The sequence below is a fragment of the Anomaloglossus baeobatrachus genome, chromosome 2 (assembly GCF_048569485.1).
Source record: "Anomaloglossus baeobatrachus isolate aAnoBae1 chromosome 2, aAnoBae1.hap1, whole genome shotgun sequence".
In the NCBI taxonomy this organism is placed as follows: domain Eukaryota; kingdom Metazoa; phylum Chordata; class Amphibia; order Anura; family Aromobatidae; genus Anomaloglossus; species Anomaloglossus baeobatrachus.
The window spans coordinates 482543543-482562830 of record NC_134354.1 but is presented as its reverse complement, the minus strand read 5'-3'; the positions used below and the strand labels follow the sequence as shown (position 1 = coordinate 482562830).

The window sequence follows — 19288 nt, the reverse complement described above, 5'->3', positions numbered from 1 at the left end:
ATTACTTATCTGGAAGTTAAAAGAAATAAATACAAACACCGAAAAAAATCCTTTATTTGAAATAAAATGCAAAAAACACCCTCTTTCACTGCTTTATTAACCCCAAAACCACCAGTTCTGATGTAGTCCACACAAGGTCACTCAATGATTCCAGCTCTGCTACATCTGAAGTGACAGCGTGCGGCCCTAAAACATGACTGCCAGCTGTGGGCTTCAGGTAGAGACAGATTGAGCTACTCAATGAGCGGTGATGTCACTCAGGTTATTTGCGGTCACAGCTGGAGGTTCCAAAAGCCCTCCACCTGTGATTGCAAATAACCTGACCTCAAGTGACCTCATTGAACTGAGTGACTTCACCTTAGCTGAGGCCACTGAGTTCACAAACCTGCATCTCCTGGCAGAAAAATGCATATTTTTTGCCAAGAGATGCAGATTTGGTGCTGAAATTTCTACAGCATATTTCTGCATCCAATCTACACCTCCTGGCAAAAAAAAATCATACCACTACCGCATCATACTACATGTGGTTTTGATGCATTTTTTTCCCCAAGAGGTGTAGATTGGGTGTAAGAATATGGTGTAAAAATGTCAGCACCAAATTTGCACCTTCTGGCAGAAAACCGCACTGAAACAGCGTCACAACCATTTTTGTGCATTTTTTTTGCCAAGAGATGCAGATTTGGTGCTGAAATTTATACACTATATTCCTGCACCAAATCTGAATCTCCTGACAAAAAAAAAAATCGCATCATACCGCATGCTGGTTTGCTGTGGTTTTTTTTCCCAGGAAGTGTAGATTGGGTGCAGGAATATGCTGTCAAAATTTCAGCACCAAATCTGCATCTCTTGGCAAAAAAATGCAGTTTTCTGCCAGGAGATGCAGGTCTGTGAACTCAGTTCGATGAGGTCACATGAATCTACAATCAAAGGTGGAGGACCGTGGGAACCTCCAGCGCTGACCGCAAATAACCTGACTGATGTCATGGCTCATCACATAGCTTAGTCAGTCTCTGAATGAAGCCCACTATGGCCGCTCGCTGTCACTTCAGATGTACCAGAGCTGGAAATGTCATGGGGCATTGTGTGGATAACATCGGACCTGGGTGTTTTGGGGGTTAATAAAGAGGTGAAAGAGGGTTTCTTGTATTATATTTCAAATAAAGTATTTTTGCGGTTTTGCATTTATGTATTTTCACTTACAGATTAGTAATGGGGGAGTCTCATAGATGCCTCCCATTACTAATCTATGGCTTATTGGCAGCTGTGAGCTGTTAATAACACCTTATTACCCAGACTATCACTGCACCAGGGCACTCAGGATGAGCCGGGTAAAGTTCCAGGATTGTCGCACCTAATGGATGGAACAATCCTGGGTGGCTGCAGGCTGCTATTTTTAGGCTGGGGAGCCTGATAAGCTGTCGGCTTTATCATGGCTGGGTATCAAAATTGGGGGGGGACCCCGCACGTCAGCTTTTTTTTAATTACTTATTTAAATAATTAAAAAAGCAGCATGTGGTTCCTCTTATTTTGATACACAGCCGAGATAACGTGCACAGCTGGGGGCTGCAGCCTGTAGCCGTATACTTTATCTGTACTGGGTATCAAAATATGGGGGGACTCTATGACAATATTTTATTTAGTTATTTTTACACCAATATAGAAGCAGACAAGGTCTGTGATTGCAAGCAGTCAAAAACACTGCCACAGAGGCTGGGGAAACCAATCAGACACACCGAGACTGTCGGTGGGCCGGAAAAGCAGTGCATATCCATGATGGATAATGAGCGTCCCCGAAAGTAGAATGAACGGCCTCAAAAGCAGTTACAGCCGCACCAGAGACTTGGTAAGTATAATGCGCTTGCTTTATTCTAATTTTCTTTCATTTTCCTTTCTTTATTTTATTACCCAAATTGCCGGATCATTACCCAGAGGTCCCTGAAAACACTGGGCCCAGCACTTGGGTTCTTTTGAACCTGCGCGGATTCGTACTTTTACAGTCTGGGTCCACCTATTACTAGTAGGGAATGCAACCACTTTTATTAAATTTGTTGGACCCAACCCAGCTCCTCCCTAGCTCTTCCGATGTTGACTGAACAGCCCGAAACAGGCATGAAAAGGGCAAACGTTGCATCTTTTTTGCAACTTCTTGTGGGCTAAAATTTGAAGGTGTATGAAATGTCTTACTTTTTGGCAAAGATGTATGTGACTAACTTCTTCCTGGTTCCAATTCATTGATAGGTTTTAGCCACAAATATAGAAAGATTTGTCAATCATGCCAAGCCTGAAGAATTTATTGACAGGTCTATTTCTCTATTCAGTCAATCTCTCTATTTCTCTATTCTTTCATACCTCCATAAAAGCATAAATATTGCATGTACTATATAACATAAATGTATGTGTAAAATGGTGCATTCAAGGTTTTGGTTTTTATAACAAACTAGATTGTATACAGCAAAAGAAAGTTCACCTTCATAATTTGTTTTCCATGTTACATTTTTTTACATTTGAATAATTCCCAGAGGGGCATCGCAGCTATAAGTCCCCTCAATGGCAGCTGGTTTGTCAGGTCTCCATAAGGAGAATAGTCTTCCCTGTGGTCCCTACATTTTTTAGGACTGTCTACATCTTAAATTCAGCATTATGTACTTCCTTCTTCTGTAGCGCTGCCTCTGTTACTTTTTGTCATTGCTGGGCTCAGCAGTTGTGCAGAAGTGATATATCCAAAAATTGTGACCACAAAGCAACATATACTTCAATAAAATCCTTTATTTAATTAACAAGATATTAAAAACAAAATTATTCTCTTGAAAGGAGAATTAAGTAAACTCACCAGGATCAGGGAATAACAATAGTACAAAACAGCCTATACATTGTTTTAGGGTTCATACAAAATTTCCTATGATATGATTATCCACATTAAATGTCAAAGGAGATACTTCAAAAACTTTTGATGTTGGATACCAAAAAATTCATAACTATCACAAATATGTACCAATTATATAGTGATAAATAAGTATAAAGTGTGTGTCGCCCCAGGGCTATGGGGTACTCGGTCCCGGGCGATGTATTGCTGGGGAAATGTCACTGGGTGGCCGATGCCCAGTTCGATGACCCTAGCGGTTGTTTTTGTAAGAGGTATATTTACAGGGGAGATGAAATAAAAATTTTTGTCGTGACGTCACTTGAGGGCTGCGGCTATTTAAGGGAGCCGCCGCTGCACAGTTCTCACTACTGGGGCTGGTGTTGGTGGCAACCTGAATGTTGGGCCCTCTGCAAGTAGGGCCAGGCCCCATGGGATTGATGATGTTTTTGGGTGCGGAAAGATGGTAGACCACACAAGGGATTGCAGTGTAACTGGTTTCTTTTACTCACTCAGTTGTTGTGCTGGTAACCTGAGGAGTGCTGGTCCTCACCACAGGTCCCCTTAGTTCCAGTGCTGGTTTGGTAACATGGTGGTTTCTTTCCCCTGCACCGTTCACTAGTTGGTGGGTCCCCGTGGCTTGGAGCGTCTGGGGTCCCCTCCTGGTTCTCTTTCAGTCTTAGTCCATATAACAGGTAGCTTGAAACCTGTGGGGTCGGTTTCTCTGGTCCTGTTCACAGGTTCTCCTGTTGCTACTGTGTCCCAAACTTTACGGTCAGTAAGGTCCTGGATGGTTCCCTCACTGTGCAGATTTTATCAGGTCGGCCTGGAGCGTTTGCCTGACTTAAGATTCTGTACCCCGTTGGTGCTATGGTTCCGGAAGTACTTCATCGTACTCCACCGGCAACCACACGCCTGGGCCCTCAGGTCACCGTTACACTCTCCTGTCAGTGTGGTTATGTCTGTCTCCTCTCACTTCCACTCTCTCACTGTCTGACTGTCTGAGCCCTCCCACCTGATTGTCTAGTGGACTGGATCGGCTCCAACCCTAGGTGGCCATCCATTGGGTCCAACCCTAGTCTGTCACCAGTCTCTGGAATGGGGAAAAACAGGGATTAAATTGTGTTTTGCTGTAACCGACACTGGTCTTCCGGGTACGTGGGGGTAGGCCCTGCATCTTTGAAAGGATGCAGTACCTTGTAGCTCCTGATGGCTTCAGGGGTGCTACAAGTGCTAATGAATTCACATGAACCACCAAATAATAAATAACTTCTGAAGAAGTATGTCTTAACAAAACGCACATTAATGGGCCTCCAGGGATTACAAGCACTGTGGTAATTTTTGTGATACACTGCCCTGTTGAATTGCTAGAGAACATTCTGTTCTTCATTGACTGGGACAGCGACTATGGTATGGATCGCCGTGGGCCCCCCCCCTATTGGATTACGCCGGACGTGGATTGATTGTTCTTTTCAATAAATTGGTTAAAGAGGCTATGTGGGGAGTGTTTTTTCAAATAAAACTTTTTTTGTTGTCTATTTTTTAATTACTACTGACTGGGTTGGTGATGTCGGGTATCTGATAGACGCCTGACCTCACCAACCCCAGGGCTTGATGCCAGGTGACATTACACATCTGGCATCAACCCCATATATTACCCCGTTTGCCAACGCACCAGGGCGCGGGATGAGCTGGGGCAAAGCGCCAGGATTGGCACGTCTAATGGATGCGCCACTTCTGGGGCGGCTGCGGCCTGCTATTTTTAGGCTGGGGAGTGTCCAATAACAGTGGACCTCCCTAGTCTGAGAATATCAGACCCCAGCTGTCCGCTTTACCTTGGCTGGTGATCCAATATGGGGGGGACCGCACGTTTTTTGTTTTAAATTATTTATATAATTTAAAATAACAGCGTGGGGTGCCCACTGTTTTGGATTATCAGCCAAGGTGAAGCTGCCAGCGGTGGTGTGCAGGCTGCAGCCGTCTGCTTTACCCAAGCTGGCTACAAAATATGGGGGGACCTCACGTCGTTTTTTTTTAATTATTTATTTATTTTATGGCTAAATACAAGGCTAAGCACCCTTTAGTGCCACATGAAAGTCACTAAAGGGTGCCAGCTTAGAAAATGCAGGGAGGTGGAACATTATATAGGTTTTTCTCATCTATCTATCTATCTATCCCTCTATCTATCTATCTATCTATCCATCTATCCCTCTATCTATCTATCTATCTATCCATCTATCTATCTATCTATCTATCCATCTATCCCTCTATCTATCTATCTATCCATCTATCCCTCTATCTATCTATCTATTCATCTATCCATCTATCCCTCTATCTATCTATCTATTCATCTATTCATCTATCTATCTATCCCTCTATCTATCTATCTATTCATCTATCCATCTTTCCCTCTATCCATTATCTGTCTATCGATTATCTTTATTATTTATTGCAGGGACAAACCTGCGGTAAATCCGCGGTAAATCCGCGGTAAATCCGCGGTAAATCCGCGGCAAATCCGCGGCAAATCCGCATGCGTTTTTGCCGCGGATTTTTCCGCAGGTGCGGAAATCTTCCACTCCCAGAAGTTTCTCAAGAAATTTTCTTGAGAAAATTCACATTTCTAGTGCGCACATAGAATTGTATATGAGCAATAATATAATATAATTGCTAATGAGCAATTGATATAATATAATATAACTGAACAATGTTACTCTGTGGTGGCAGGCCAACAGCTGCACTTGATGTATTAAATATACAGGATTATAATGAGCTTTAACATGTTTGAACATCATGAATTGTTGAAATCCATTGGTCTTTGAGATCTTCAAATGATGATATGTAATAATTTATATAGAAGCATTGGCACTTTATATTTATTATGTGGTGGTTTATGTAAATGCATTAGCAGTGCACTTTATACTTATTTATCACTATATAACTGGTACATATTTGTGATAGTTATGAATTTTTTGGTATCCAACATCAAAAGTTTTTGAAGTTTCTCATTTGACATGTAATGTGGATAATCATATAGGAAATTTTGTATGAGCCCTAAAACAATTTATAGGCTGTTTTGTACTATTGTTATTCCCTGATCCTGGTCAGTTTACTTAATTCTCTTTTCAAGAGAATAATTTTGTTTTTAATATCTTTTTAATTAAATAAAGGATTTCATTGAAGTACGGTGTATGTTGCTTTGTGGTCACAATTTTTGGATATATCCTGTATAGTGACACAATCTAAATAAGAGGTGTTTGGATTCATGTTGTGCAGAAGTGGACGGCACACAGCTAATCAGCCTTGGTTACTGGATGCAATGGTCACCTGCAGGAAGTCACTACTGCAACTTTGACAGTAAGACCACATGCAGCAGTGGAGAATCAGCGTTATAGAAGCAGGCTAACTAAGGCTGATTTTCTTTACAGAGAACAAGCCGGTTCCCTAAAAAAGTAAACCTGGAAAGTGTCTTTAATATAAAACTACAACACATTGAGTGACTATATTTATATACTGTACTATTGATTTACTATTCTGAAAAGTAATCTGAGTTAGATAAGTATACAGTAAAATACAGACCCTGCTCCATGGATGACAAGACCAATGAAGAAGACGACAAAAAGATGATGAGTGTACCAAAACACTTCAAAGTATGACCTCCGAATAAGTTTTGTGGATGAAGTTATTATTAGGATCAACGCAAGAGTGATCACTACTCCTGTAAGTCCGGCCAGAAATGTGAACGCCACATTAATTCCCCCTATTGGATTCTGTTGGAAAACAAAAATGCATAATATATAAAATCCAATCATTTGTCATGCAAAATAAAAACGTACTATGTGAACAGTATTTCGACACTTTTATAACAAGTTAGAGGATTTTTAGAGGAAACTAAGGACATCTAAGAAGTAAAAAGTGTGCTTTAGGCCCTGTGCGCACGCTGCAGATTTACCGCGGATTTACCCATGGATTTGCTGCAGAAAATGTGTTTAACATTGCTGCAGTCATTGCCCAGCAAATCCTATGAGTTTTAAAAAATGGTGTGCGCACACTGCGTTTTTTTATACCCATGGATTTACCCACAGATTTTCCGCTGCAGAATTAATGAGCATGTCCCGTCTTTTCACCAGGTACCTGTGATTTTGTCATAGATAATGGTAAAAAAACACGGGTACCAACTTGCGGTAAATCCGCGGCAAACAGCGGTAAAACCGTGGCAAATCGCGGCAAAAACGTGGGTGCGGTTATGCCGCGGTTTTTATCACGGGTGCGGGATTCTTTTAGATGGTCCGGATTTTTCTTAAGAAAAAGGCACTTTTTAGTGCGCACATAGCCTAAGAATACTTTCTTTTTTACGTTATCACTCAGAAGAATCCTCTTTGTTATACACAGATACGTTGCCTCTTATTTCTCCATAACCAGACAATTATTTTGTATTTTTGTTCTGTCATTTAGAATTATATGACAAATACAATAAATAAAACAAAGAAATCACTTAAAAAGAGTAAATTAAAATAAATCTGTCCCGATCACACATAATCAAACCCTTGTCTCTCGGTGACTAGCTGTACAATATGTGGATATATATATATATATATATATGAGACTGGTTTTCCCCTGGATTTAATTCACTGTTTCCCCTTTACAATGCCAACTTTTGGTTGGATTATTTAATCATGTTATCTTTCGTTCTCTCAGTTTACTTCTGCTTTGCTGCTAAATTATATACTTTATTGTATGCATACGAAAAAGGGATGGTACAACATCTTTAGGAAGACTACTTGAAATAATTACCTATTGAAAAACCTTTTAAAAAATGATTTTTCCAAATCACTATTTTTATTAAAAACTAACTGTAGTACCCGGGCGTTGCCCGGGATAGTAACTGTCTCTCTGTCTCTCTCCCAGTCTCTGTCTGTGTGTCGCTGTCTGTCTGTCTCTCTGTCTGTCTCTTTATTTGTCTGTCTGTGTCTATGTCTCTGTCTGTCTGTTTCTATCTCTCTATCTGTATTTGTATCAGTCTGTCTACATCTCTGTGTCTGTCTGTCTCTATCACTGTGTCTGTCTCTATGTGTGTTTCTGTCTGTCTCTCTCTTTCCCCGTCTGTCTCATTCCTGTCTGTCTCTTTCCAGGTCTGTCTCTTTCCAGGTCTGTCTCTTTGCCCGGCTGTCTCTTTGCCCGGCTGTCTCTTTCCCCGACTGTTTCTTTCCCCGACTGTCTCTTTCCCCGACTGTCTCTTTCCAGGGCTGTCTCTTTCTCCGTCTGTCACTTTGCCCGGCTGTCTCTTTCTAGGGCTGAGTCTTTGCCCATCTGTCTCTTTCCAGGTCTGTCTCTTTGTCCATCTGTCTCTTTGTCCATCTGTCTCTTTGCAGGGCTGTCTCTTTCCAGGGCTGTCTCTTTCCATGTCTGTATCTTTCCCCGTCTGTCTCTTTCCAGGTCTGTCTCTTTCTAGCTCTGTCTCTTTCCCTGTCTGTGTCTCTGTCTGTCTGTCTTTTTCTGTCTCTCTCTATCCATCTCCCCACCGACATTTTATTACCTCACACATAAGCTTCTTTTACTAACAGTTTATTTTGTTCCTATAGCAACCACTGACAGTTGCTATTAATAGCCTGTAGCTCTCACCTTTATTCAGTTTAATGGAGGTAGGATTTTGGAGAGTAACTATAAAGTGCAGGGTTACATTTTCCCGTCAAAACATAGTCTATAACGTTCCCTGAGTCACATGAGGCGTCTGTGCAAAATTTCGTGATTGTAAATGCGACGGTGCGGATTCCTTTAGCGGACATACACACACATACATACTTACACACATACATACATACATACACACATACATACATACATACATATACACATACATACACTTAGCTTTATATATTAGACTATGGCCATTAAGCATAATATTAGGCTGCTACCGAACGGTGAGGGACCTGATAGTGACACAGATCTCTGTGTGAGAGCCCATCCACCAGCAGCACTTGCCAACTGTAAGGGGTACTTTGCACGTTGCGACATTGCTACTGCGATATCGTCGGGGTCAGATCGAAAGTGACGCACATCTGGCGCTAGTAACGACGTCACAACGTGTAAAGCCTAGATACGCTGATAAACGATCGCAAAAGTGTCGAAAATCGGTGATCTGTGTAGCGTCGGTCATTTTCATAATGTCGCACCAATAGGAGATACGATGTTGTTCCTCGTTCCTGCGGCAGCACACATCGCTGTGTGTGACGCCACAGGAGCGAGGAACATCTCCTTACCTGCCTCCACTGGCTATGCGGAAGGAAGGAGTTCACATCCCGCTCATCTCCGCCCCTCTGCTTCTATTGGCCGCCTGCCGTGTGATGTCGCTGTGACGCCGCACGATCCCACCCCTTAGGAAGGAGGCGGGTCGCCGGCCAGAGCAGGGCAGGTAAGTGCATGTGAAGCTGCCGTAGCGATAATGCTCGCTACGGCAGCTATCACAAGATATCACATGTGCGACGGGGCGGGTACTATCGCGCTCGGCATCGCTAGCAATGTCGCAGCGTGCAAAGTACCCCTAACTGTTTGTGATCCAGTGAGTTCAGGTTTTTTTGGAGGTGGGGGTTTCTCCTTTTTTTGGTGGTGTCTGCTTTCTTTTGGGGATCTATACTTCCTTTGATGAAGAGTCCAGCCATATTCGTTAACTTTTTTTAGCTGCTTGGACACTTCCTTATGTAACTGCAACTAGGGCTTATTTTTGGAGTAAGGCTTATGTTTTAAGCATACTAAAAAAAGCACCAAAACTCCTACTAGGGCTTATTTATTGCTCTGATCAGGAGAAGCGATCTGATAGTGTAGCCATAACGTCTAGTAAAAATCAATAAAACATTTAAAAAATAAATTTTAAAAAATATGAAAAAATAAAATAAAAATTCAAATCACCCCTCCTTTTTTCTGCATTGAAAATAAAAAAAATACACATATTTGGTATTGCCATGATCAGAAATGGTCTTTCTATCAACATATATAATATCAACATTAAAATGCAATAACAGGTCATCAAAACAGTGCATCTAAAAAAAACATTAGCTCAAGAAGCAAAAAATAAGCCATTACTGAACTCCAGAGTCGGAAACATGAGAATGCTACAGGTTTCAGAAAATGGCGACAAAATCGCTATTCTTTTTTTGGAAAAACTTCAGAATTTTTTTCTCCACTTAGATAAAAGTAAAAGTATACATGTTGGGCATCTACAAACTTGTAACGACCAGAGGCATCAAACTGACTTGTCAATTTTACTATATAGTGAGAATGGAGAATAAAAATAACTCAAAGCCTTTATTTCCTGTTTTCCAGTGCACTTTATGGTAAAATGAATGGTGTCATTGAAAAGTACAACTTGTCCCGCAAAAAAGAAGCCCTCATATGATATTGACAGAAAAATAAAAAAGTTATGGCTCTCGGAAAAAGGGGAGGAAAAAACGTAAATGAAAAACGGAAAATCGCCCGGGGTTGAAGGAGTTAAACATTTAATCACCGAAAAAATAAAGAGGTTGCGGGTCTCAAAAAAAAAAACTTTACAAGTATGGCATTGCCATAATCATATTGACCTGAAGAATCATCTGACAAGGTCATTTTTAGCACACAAGAAATGATGTAATAACAAAACCCATAAAATAATTTTGAACTTGTAGTTCTTTTGCGATTTCACCGCACTTGGAACTTTTTTTGCTGTCCTGTACATTGCATGGTAAAATTAATAAAATCACTTCATTATTACAACTTGGTCCACAAATAATAAGCCGTCAAGCAGCAAATGCATTGGATAAATAAAAAGGTTAATGGCTCATGCAAAAAAAGGGAAGGTAAAATCTATAGTGCAAAAAAGAAAAGTTGCCTGCTGAAGAAAGGGGTTACAGTTTTAAGAAAAGAGAATTAGGCTTTCTTACCGGGTCTCTTTTACGAACAAAGTTGACATATGATTCATTGTCTCTGTCTCCGAGGTCAGAAAGGATAGCTTGTATTGTACCGTTTACTGACTCAACTCGAGCATCTACCAGCCATTCCACATTAAATAAATGTGCCACGGTGTGAATAGCTGCAGCAAAATATTAGAAGGCAAAAAATAATAATTATTACTGCAGAAGACTGCCCTTCATTGTAGTGCAACTATGAGCATTCCCATAGAGTGGAATCAATGTGATAAATCTGGTCTATCAGCCATGTTAGTAATTTATAGCTGCTGGATGAGAGCCCTAAAAACTTTTCTCTACCTCTAGGCTGCTCTTTTTTTCATTAACCATTGCAACGTGACACATATATGATGTTGCAACAGGCCAGCTAATCAACAGTAGAGCCATGGTGGCCACCAGAGTAGAGATGATTCTCAGGGCTCCCTTCCAGTGATCATAGATTGTCAATAGTGATGAGTGAGCGAGCTCGTCACTGCTTGTTACTCGATCAAGTATCAGGGTGGTCCAATGCTATTCGAATACTGAGCATAATGTACTGTAAGTCAATGGGAAACTCAAGAATTTTCAAACTCAGGTGCTCGAGGCTCGATTGAGTAACAAGCTGTGGCAATCACGCTCGCTCATCACTAATTGCCAACACAACAGCTGGACCAGGTCCTACAAACCGATTTGCACTACTTTCTGCTATATTTGATATTACTTATGATCTTGCACAAATAAAAACTAAAGTTAACAAAATATCAGACATTTAGGTTTGGTCATAGAACGTATTCTATAGAATAAGCATTTTTACTTCCAAGAAAGTACATTTTGGTTTCAGAAAAAAAGCAGGTATAAAAATTTTTTTACACTGTGTAAATCTACAACAAAACCACAAAATATAGGATATATTGTGGTTTTCTAAAGACTCTAGTATGTACTGAAAACTATATGACTGTTGCCCAATGCCCACATTCAGTGGATCAGATTTTTTAAAATCTTATTTTTTACACAAGAGGAAGTACCTAACAAAACTCAAAGGCTTTCCAAAGTATAGTGTCTCGTTTTATGCTTAGATTTATATATAACATACTTAAGCGCATACACAATGCTAATTTCTGGCATAGAAGTGCTTGAAATGTGGCAGCAATATTTACACACCTCATATTTGCACAAAAATATTGCGACCCTGGACAGGTCCGCAAACCCTTTGAAAATGAGGGAGCTTATCCACACCAAAAACATGCCCTCATGCACCTATAGTAATTAAAAAAGTTAGGATTCTTAGAAAATAGGGACACAAAACAAACTATTTTTTATTTTGCAAGTTTTGGTGTTTTTACAGCCAGGTTCACAAACTGTTTGAAAAATGAGGGGCTTAGCCACTGAAAAAGTAAGCTAAGTTGTGGCTGACAAATTCATTATACAGTATTTTAAGACAAAAATTGGTGTAAGTTACGTCTTAAATAGGTTGTCCACTACTTTAATATTGATGGATAGGATAGGTTATCAATGTCTGATTGGCCAGAGTCCAACACTCGGCACTCCCAACAATCAGCCATTCTTGGTGCCGTCAGCAGCAACAGAAGGCCGGGAATGCTCATTTCTGAAGCTGCAAAGGACATAAATTGAAAGAGAAAAAAACAACTCACCAGAAAAAAGCCACCAGCAAACTCAGATCAAAATGCATAGTGTTCGGGTTAATAGGCTGTGAGCCGGACACTGTGCATTGCACATATCTGTGTGACTGGTGTGTGGCGCCCCTGAGGCTTCAGTCGCCACAGATTACTGCACCTCACTTAAGGTGTAGTACTCATCCCGGGTAAGGAAGAGGTTAATCGCTGGTGTTTCTCACATTCACAATCACACACAGTTAAGTGCTTTCCCACCGGGGGGTTGGCCTGGGGTTGATAGGGGGTGGCCATCACGAGGATGGGACTTTCCCGGTCACTGGGACAGCCACCTGGGGGTGGGTACCACTTGGGGAAAAGGAAGGAGCATCTCCACACATAGTCAGTTAGACCCGGGCACAGCTTGGGGGGAGAAGCACAGTCGAGACTTCGGTCCAGGCATATTCTCTCTACCTTGACACTTCTGGGAGCACCACAGGACCCACAGCGTGAAGCAGATAGCTCATCTCGGGTTCTCCACAGCTACCGGGGATTACAGGGCCTGCGGCGAGTGCAGAAAACACCCGCAGCCCATTCCACATTCCAGCCAAGGGATTGGAGGGACCTCGACCAGAAAGGACACACAGTGGGAACACCGGCGGTGACCTCCGAATTATCCGGGATCAGCTGGGGCCCATCACGGCGGACAACGGTACCCTGAGGCTGCACTTGAACTGTGAGTAAAAAGACCTGGACCCACAGCAGCTGACTTATCCTCTTATTGCTGGCGCCCTGCGCTTCGGTACCAACGGTAATTACAGTCCCTCATCATCCTCCCCGATGCCCGCTCCACCTGTGGGGAGCAGAACCACCCTTGCTGCGACACCATCAGCCCCGGAGGACATCACCCGCAGCGGCTGCTAATCCCTAGCTGCGTACCACAGGTGACATCACAAAATAAACAACTATCCCCAATATCCCATCCTCCATTCATCATCTCATTTTATTGTACACATCGGGGCCATGAAGTTGGGCAGGGCCACTCGTGACATCCCCAGACCCGACATCACTAGCCCGGCAACGAGTATAATTAACCCCTTGCACGGTCGGTGCTACTGGTGCCCTATGTTAAACCTCATTAGTGTGCATATTCAATATCAGCAGCCATCCCGTCCATCAGTTGGTAGGTTGAGAGTGGCTGTCTCATCGGTATTCTGCACCTGTGTTGCCTATACCTTTATCATGGGGGGCCGGCTGCATCCTGCAAATGCATTTGCCATTTTGGCTATTTTCACACTGCGTTATGCCTTACGATCAGTGGTCCCATCGGGGCATTTGTCCGAAATGCTCCTCCCCCACTGTAATGGTGCACAATATGTTAGTGTGTGCTCTGTTTTGTACCATTTTTGTACATATACGTTTTATGCAGGCGGACACCCGAATGTAGTCGACTACATTCGGGTGTCCGCCTGCAGAAAACGTATATGCACAAAAATGGTACAAAACAGAGCACACGCTAACATAGTGTGCTCCATTACAGTCAATGGCCCTGTCAGCGCATGCGTACGAAACACATTTTGCAGGGTGGGGGAAGGGCAGTTTGTATGGATGCCCCGACGGGACCACTGAATATAAGGCAAAACGCAGTGTGAAAGGGGCTCTTGACCTGAGTTGGCTGGTGGCTTTTTTCTAGTGAGTTTTTTTTTCATTTCTGGAACTGTCCCATCCTCTGATAGCAGCCACTGCTGGGTACTGAACTTCTGCCTCTTATTGATTTGAATAGGAGGTGGATGTGCAGTACCCGGCCGTGGCTGCTATCAGAAGATGGGACAGATCCAAAACTGAGCATTTCTGGCTGCCTGCCGCTACCACCAACAAAGAACAGCTAATCGGCAGTGCCGATCAGATATTGATAATTTCTCCTAAGGATAGGCCATCAATTTTAAAGTAGTGAACAACCTCTTTAAATGCACTTAAGTGCCCAACTGAAATGTAATAAGTTGTATGGTTTATTATATATTATGTGTTAAATAATTATTTAATTCTGAATACAAAATTAGAATTTTTCCTCATACTAACCTGTATGCAAAGCAATCATCCAAGCAACCATTTTGTGAAAAGTGAGATTTCTATCAAGCTGTCTTCTTACAGTTCTTCCACAACACTAGAAAAAAAAGAGCAGAAAAAAAGGTAATATTACGCTACAATTATCTAAAATATTTTATTGATCCTCATTCGGTTTCAAGATCTCTTTAGTCTCATAAATCAACAATGTAACATAAAAGAAGGGAAACAAAATGTTATATTTTACAAACTAAAATATGGTAAAATAGAATAAAACACATTGACATTTTTGTAGGCATATATTACATAATTCAATTAAAATTATATAGAAAATAGAGAATAAAGAGTAACTAAAATGATGCTTTAGCATTATTTTTTTTTTTCATTTTTACATAATAATAATTTTTATTTATATAGCGCCAACATATTCCACAGTTCTTTACAATTCAATTTACAAAGGCATAATGAGAAAATGGACCATCCATGTTGTAGTGCAATTTCTCCTGATACCCCATATGCGAGGGAAAACTACTGTTTAGGCACTTGGAAAGGCTCAGAAGGGAAGGAATGCTGTTTAACCTTCTGAGCCCAGATTTGGCTGGAATAGACTTCAGATGCCATGTCAAATTTGAAGAGCCTCAAAAAAAGCAAAAAGCAAAAAAACCTCCCACAACTGACACCATTTTGGAAACTACACCCCTCAAGGAATTTACCTAGGGGTGTGCTGAGCAATTTGAATCAAGAGGACCATGAGAATGAAAAATTAAGCAATTTCCCCAAAAATTTTATTTTAGCCCAAAATTTTTAATTTTCACAAGGAATATTAGGAGGAAATAGACTATAGATTTATAAAGCTATTTCTTCTGAATGCAGAAATATCCAATATGTGGTTGGAGACTACTATTTGTGCACCTGGCAAGGTTCATGAGTGAAGAGAGTTTGTGGGCACCACTTATAGACATCCTCAGATGCCAGAACAGGAGAACCCCCCCCCCCATAACTAACCCCATTTTGGAAACTACACCCCCTCAAGGAATTCATCTGGGGGTGTAATTAATATTTTTACCTATAAGTGAATTACCAATCTCTTTACCTTTGGAATGTAAGAAAATAAAACATGATATTTGTTACAGTAATAGACTAAAGCGGGCTTTACACGCTGCGACATCGCTAATGCGAACTCGTTGGGGTCACGGAATTCGTGACGCACATCCGGCCGCATTAGCGATGCCGTTGCGTGTAACACCGATAAGCGATTTTGCATCGTTGCAAAAACGTGCAAAATCGCTAATCGGCGACACGGGGGTCCATTCTCAAATATCGTTACTGCAGCAGTAACGAGGTTGTTCCTCGTTCCTGCGGCAGCACACATCGCTCCGTGTGACGCCGCAGGAACGAGGAAGCTCCCCTTACCTGCCTCCCGGCCGCTATGAGGAAGGAAGGAGGTGGGCGGGATGTTACGTCCCGCTCATCTCCGCCCCTCCGCTGCTATTGGGCGGCGGTTCAGTGACGCCGCACGGACCGCCCCCTTAGAAAGGAGGCGGTTCGCCCGTCACAGCGACGTTGCCGGACAGGTATGTATGTGTGACTGGTCTGGGCGATGTTGTGCGGCACGGGCAGCGATTTGCCCGTGTCGCGCAACAGATGGGGGCGGCTACCCACACTAGCGATATCGGGACCGATATCGCAGTGTGTAAAGTAGCCTTTAGATTAAAATATTTCATCCTTACCATACCATAGCTGTAAAGAAAAAAATGTACCAAATAAATTATTACGCTATTTCTCCTAAGTACAGAAACACCCTTATACATTCTCTTCTGTTTCCCATACGGCATGGCTCGGAAAAGACTGAGTGCCATTTGGCTTTTAAGGAGCAGAGTTTCCTGGAGTAAATTGTGGGCAGTAGTGATGAGCGAGCACTAAACTGCTCAAGTGCTCGTCACTTGAATTGAGCAGATCCAAAGCTTTGATGGGCTCGATGCGGTAACGAGTATAATGGACATTAATGGGAAACGAGTGTTTTTCTAGTCGACCCCCCATAAGAGGGCTGTAGAGGTTGGAAAATCACTGAAACTAATGGAAACGGCACTCAAATGTAATGGAACAGCATGGGGAAGATGCCTGGAAGTATCTGTGACACCAAGGTCGGTGCTCAGAAGTAAATCAATAAATAATAGGGATGATCGAATACTTTGATTATCCAGCTTCGCGAATATTTTCCGAATACCTCGCCGCTATTCGACTATTCAATGCGTAATGTTAGTCTATGGGAAGCCCGAATAGTTCCGAATAGTTGTTATTCGGGTTTCCCGTAGACTTAAATTGCACATTGAATATTCGCGAATAGTCGAATAGCAGCGAGGTAGTCGGAAATTATTTGCGAAGCCAGACAATTGAAATATTCGATCATCCCTAATAAATAACTAAAAAAACAAGGCACAGCTTGCAGCTGTGTGCTTTACCTTGGTTAGTTATCAAAAAAAGAGGCAACCCCATAACATTTTTCAAAAATATTTATTCATAAATAAATAATTTTAAAAACAGCATGAAGTACTCTCTATTTTTAATAACCAGACAACATAAAGCAGACAGCTGAAGGCTGGTATTATCAGGCTTGGAAGATCCATGGTAAGTGGCCCTTTGCAGCCTAAAAATAGCAGCCCTCAGCTGCTCTAGAATTGGTGCATCAATTAGACCCACCAATTCTGGCACTTCGCTCCAGCTCTTCCAGATTGCCCTGGTGCAGTGGCAAACGGGGTAATATTTTGGGAGGTCGAAGTCAGCTGTGAATTGTCAGCTAGCATCAAGCACAGAATTTAATAATGGAGAGGCGTCTATCAGACACCCCCATTACTAACCCAGTAACCCAGTAAGGGCAAAGTAAAAAAAACACATACACACAGGAAAAAATTGTTTATTTGATTAAAGACTTCCCCACACTATCCCTTGTTCACCAATTTATTATTTTTTAAAAATCCACGAAGCTCCAACAGAATCCATGGTGTACTTGTCCCATGACGTTCCCGAACTGGTACTCCATTCTACTGTATGGAGCCTTGTTCAAAGAATGGGGCTCCATAAGTCACTACCAATCAGCATCAGACCCAGAATTTAACAAGTGCTATGACATGGGATCAGTACACCATGGATTACGTCGAAGCTTTGTGGATTTTTTTTAAAATAATAAAATGGTGAACAAGGGCGTCTTTATAAAAATATATTTTTATTCTAGTGGGTGTGTGAGTCTGTGTGTGTTTTTCACTTTACACTTACTGGATTAGTAATCGAGGTGTCTGATCGATGCCCTGGGCTTGATGCCAGTTGAAAATTCACAGCTGACATCAACCCAATAAAATATTACTCTGATTCCACTGCACCAGAGCAATTGGGAAGAGCCAGAATTGGCCACCAATTAATCGATGTGCCAATTCTGGGATGGCTGGATGCTGCTATTTTAAGGCTGGGAAGGGCCAAATAACCATGGGCCTTTCCAGCTCGGTAATACCAGCCACAGCTGTCTGCTTTACTTTGGTTATCAAAAATAGGGGGACCCTACCCCAATTTTTTAAATTATTTATTAAAATAAACAAGTATAAAAATACCCTTTAGTACCACATGAAAGGCACTAAATAGTGCAAGTATACAACACTGTCTATATGCCTGCTCTAATCGAATCTCTCCCTTCTACACCAACTCTCACTGAACTGCTTCTAGAGGAGAGTGTTCCAAGCATTACCCCCTTTGGTCTCATATAAGACCGATGACACGATGCGGCCAGCCAATCATAATCACAGTAATGTTAGTAACCAGCATTACCGTGTATGACAGGCAATTCCTGCATGTTTATTGGCTATCTAACAGCCGCAAAACATTGGGGCTGAGGACGCATGCTCGAGAACACCGATGCTCGATTATCGAGTAGTGGCGGGCATACTTGATCATCACGAGTGGGTATCATTGACTAAGCCCCTAAGCTTTCAAAACAGCAGAAATCCCCAAAAAGTTACCAAATTTTGCAAATTACTCTCAGGTAAATCATCAACGGGTGTAGTGATAATTTTGACCCTACTGACATATTCCAGAAATTAGTGCGCCATGGATGTCGCAAAGTGAAAATTGCAAATATACCATTTTAGTGCCCAACACATAGATCCCGGCTTGACACATGTGCTGCATAGATTGTTAAAAGGGTTGTCCAGGACCTAAAAATTGAGCAATCATCTTAAGATAAGATTGGTGGGGGTCTGACACTCTCACAATCAGCTGAAATTGCTCTGGCAGTGGACCAATTTGAGGCTAGGTCCACACTTCACTTGTAGACATTGTTGGGTGGACAATCTCAGGAAGTATGCGCCCATCCACCATAGGGAACCACTGTTATAAAAAGTATACGGCATGGTATACTGTAAATCTCATTACATTCTCCTCGTCTATATATATATATATATATATCTATATATATATATATATATATATATATATATAGATATATATATATATCTATATATACTAGCTGTACTACCCGGCTTCGCCAGGGTTAATAACTGCTGTTAACAAAATAGTCTATCTCTGTCATTTTCCCTGTCTGTCTCTTTCCCTCTCTTTCCCTGTCTGTCTCTTTCCCTCTCTTTCCCTGTCTGTCTCTTTCCCTCTCTTTCCCTGTCTGTCTCTTTCCCTCTTTCCCTCTGTCTCTTTTCCTGTGTCTGTCTCTTTGTCTGTCCCTTTACCTGACTTTGTCTGTCTCTTTCCCTCTCTTTCCCTGTCTGACTGTTTCTCTGTGTCTGTCTCTGTCTCTTTGTCTGTTTCTGTCTCTTAACCTGTCTCTCTCTTTCCCTCTC

The 19288-nt window shown here is 41.8% G+C and overlaps 1 protein-coding gene across 1 annotated transcript in view; it reads right to left on the bottom strand.

Annotated features, from left to right (window-relative positions):
- Window positions 1-19288, bottom strand: part of CYBB (cytochrome b-245 beta chain) — a 77602-nt gene that overhangs the window by 34263 nt on the left and 24051 nt on the right. Inside the window, exons 4-6 of the mRNA XM_075334259.1 lie at window positions 14466-14550; window positions 10774-10922; window positions 6440-6630 (exon numbers count right to left, since the gene is read on the bottom strand). Of these exons, the coding sequence (XP_075190374.1) occupies window positions 6440-6630; window positions 10774-10922; window positions 14466-14550 (425 nt within the window). The remainder of the gene's footprint in view (window positions 1-6439; window positions 6631-10773; window positions 10923-14465; window positions 14551-19288) is intronic.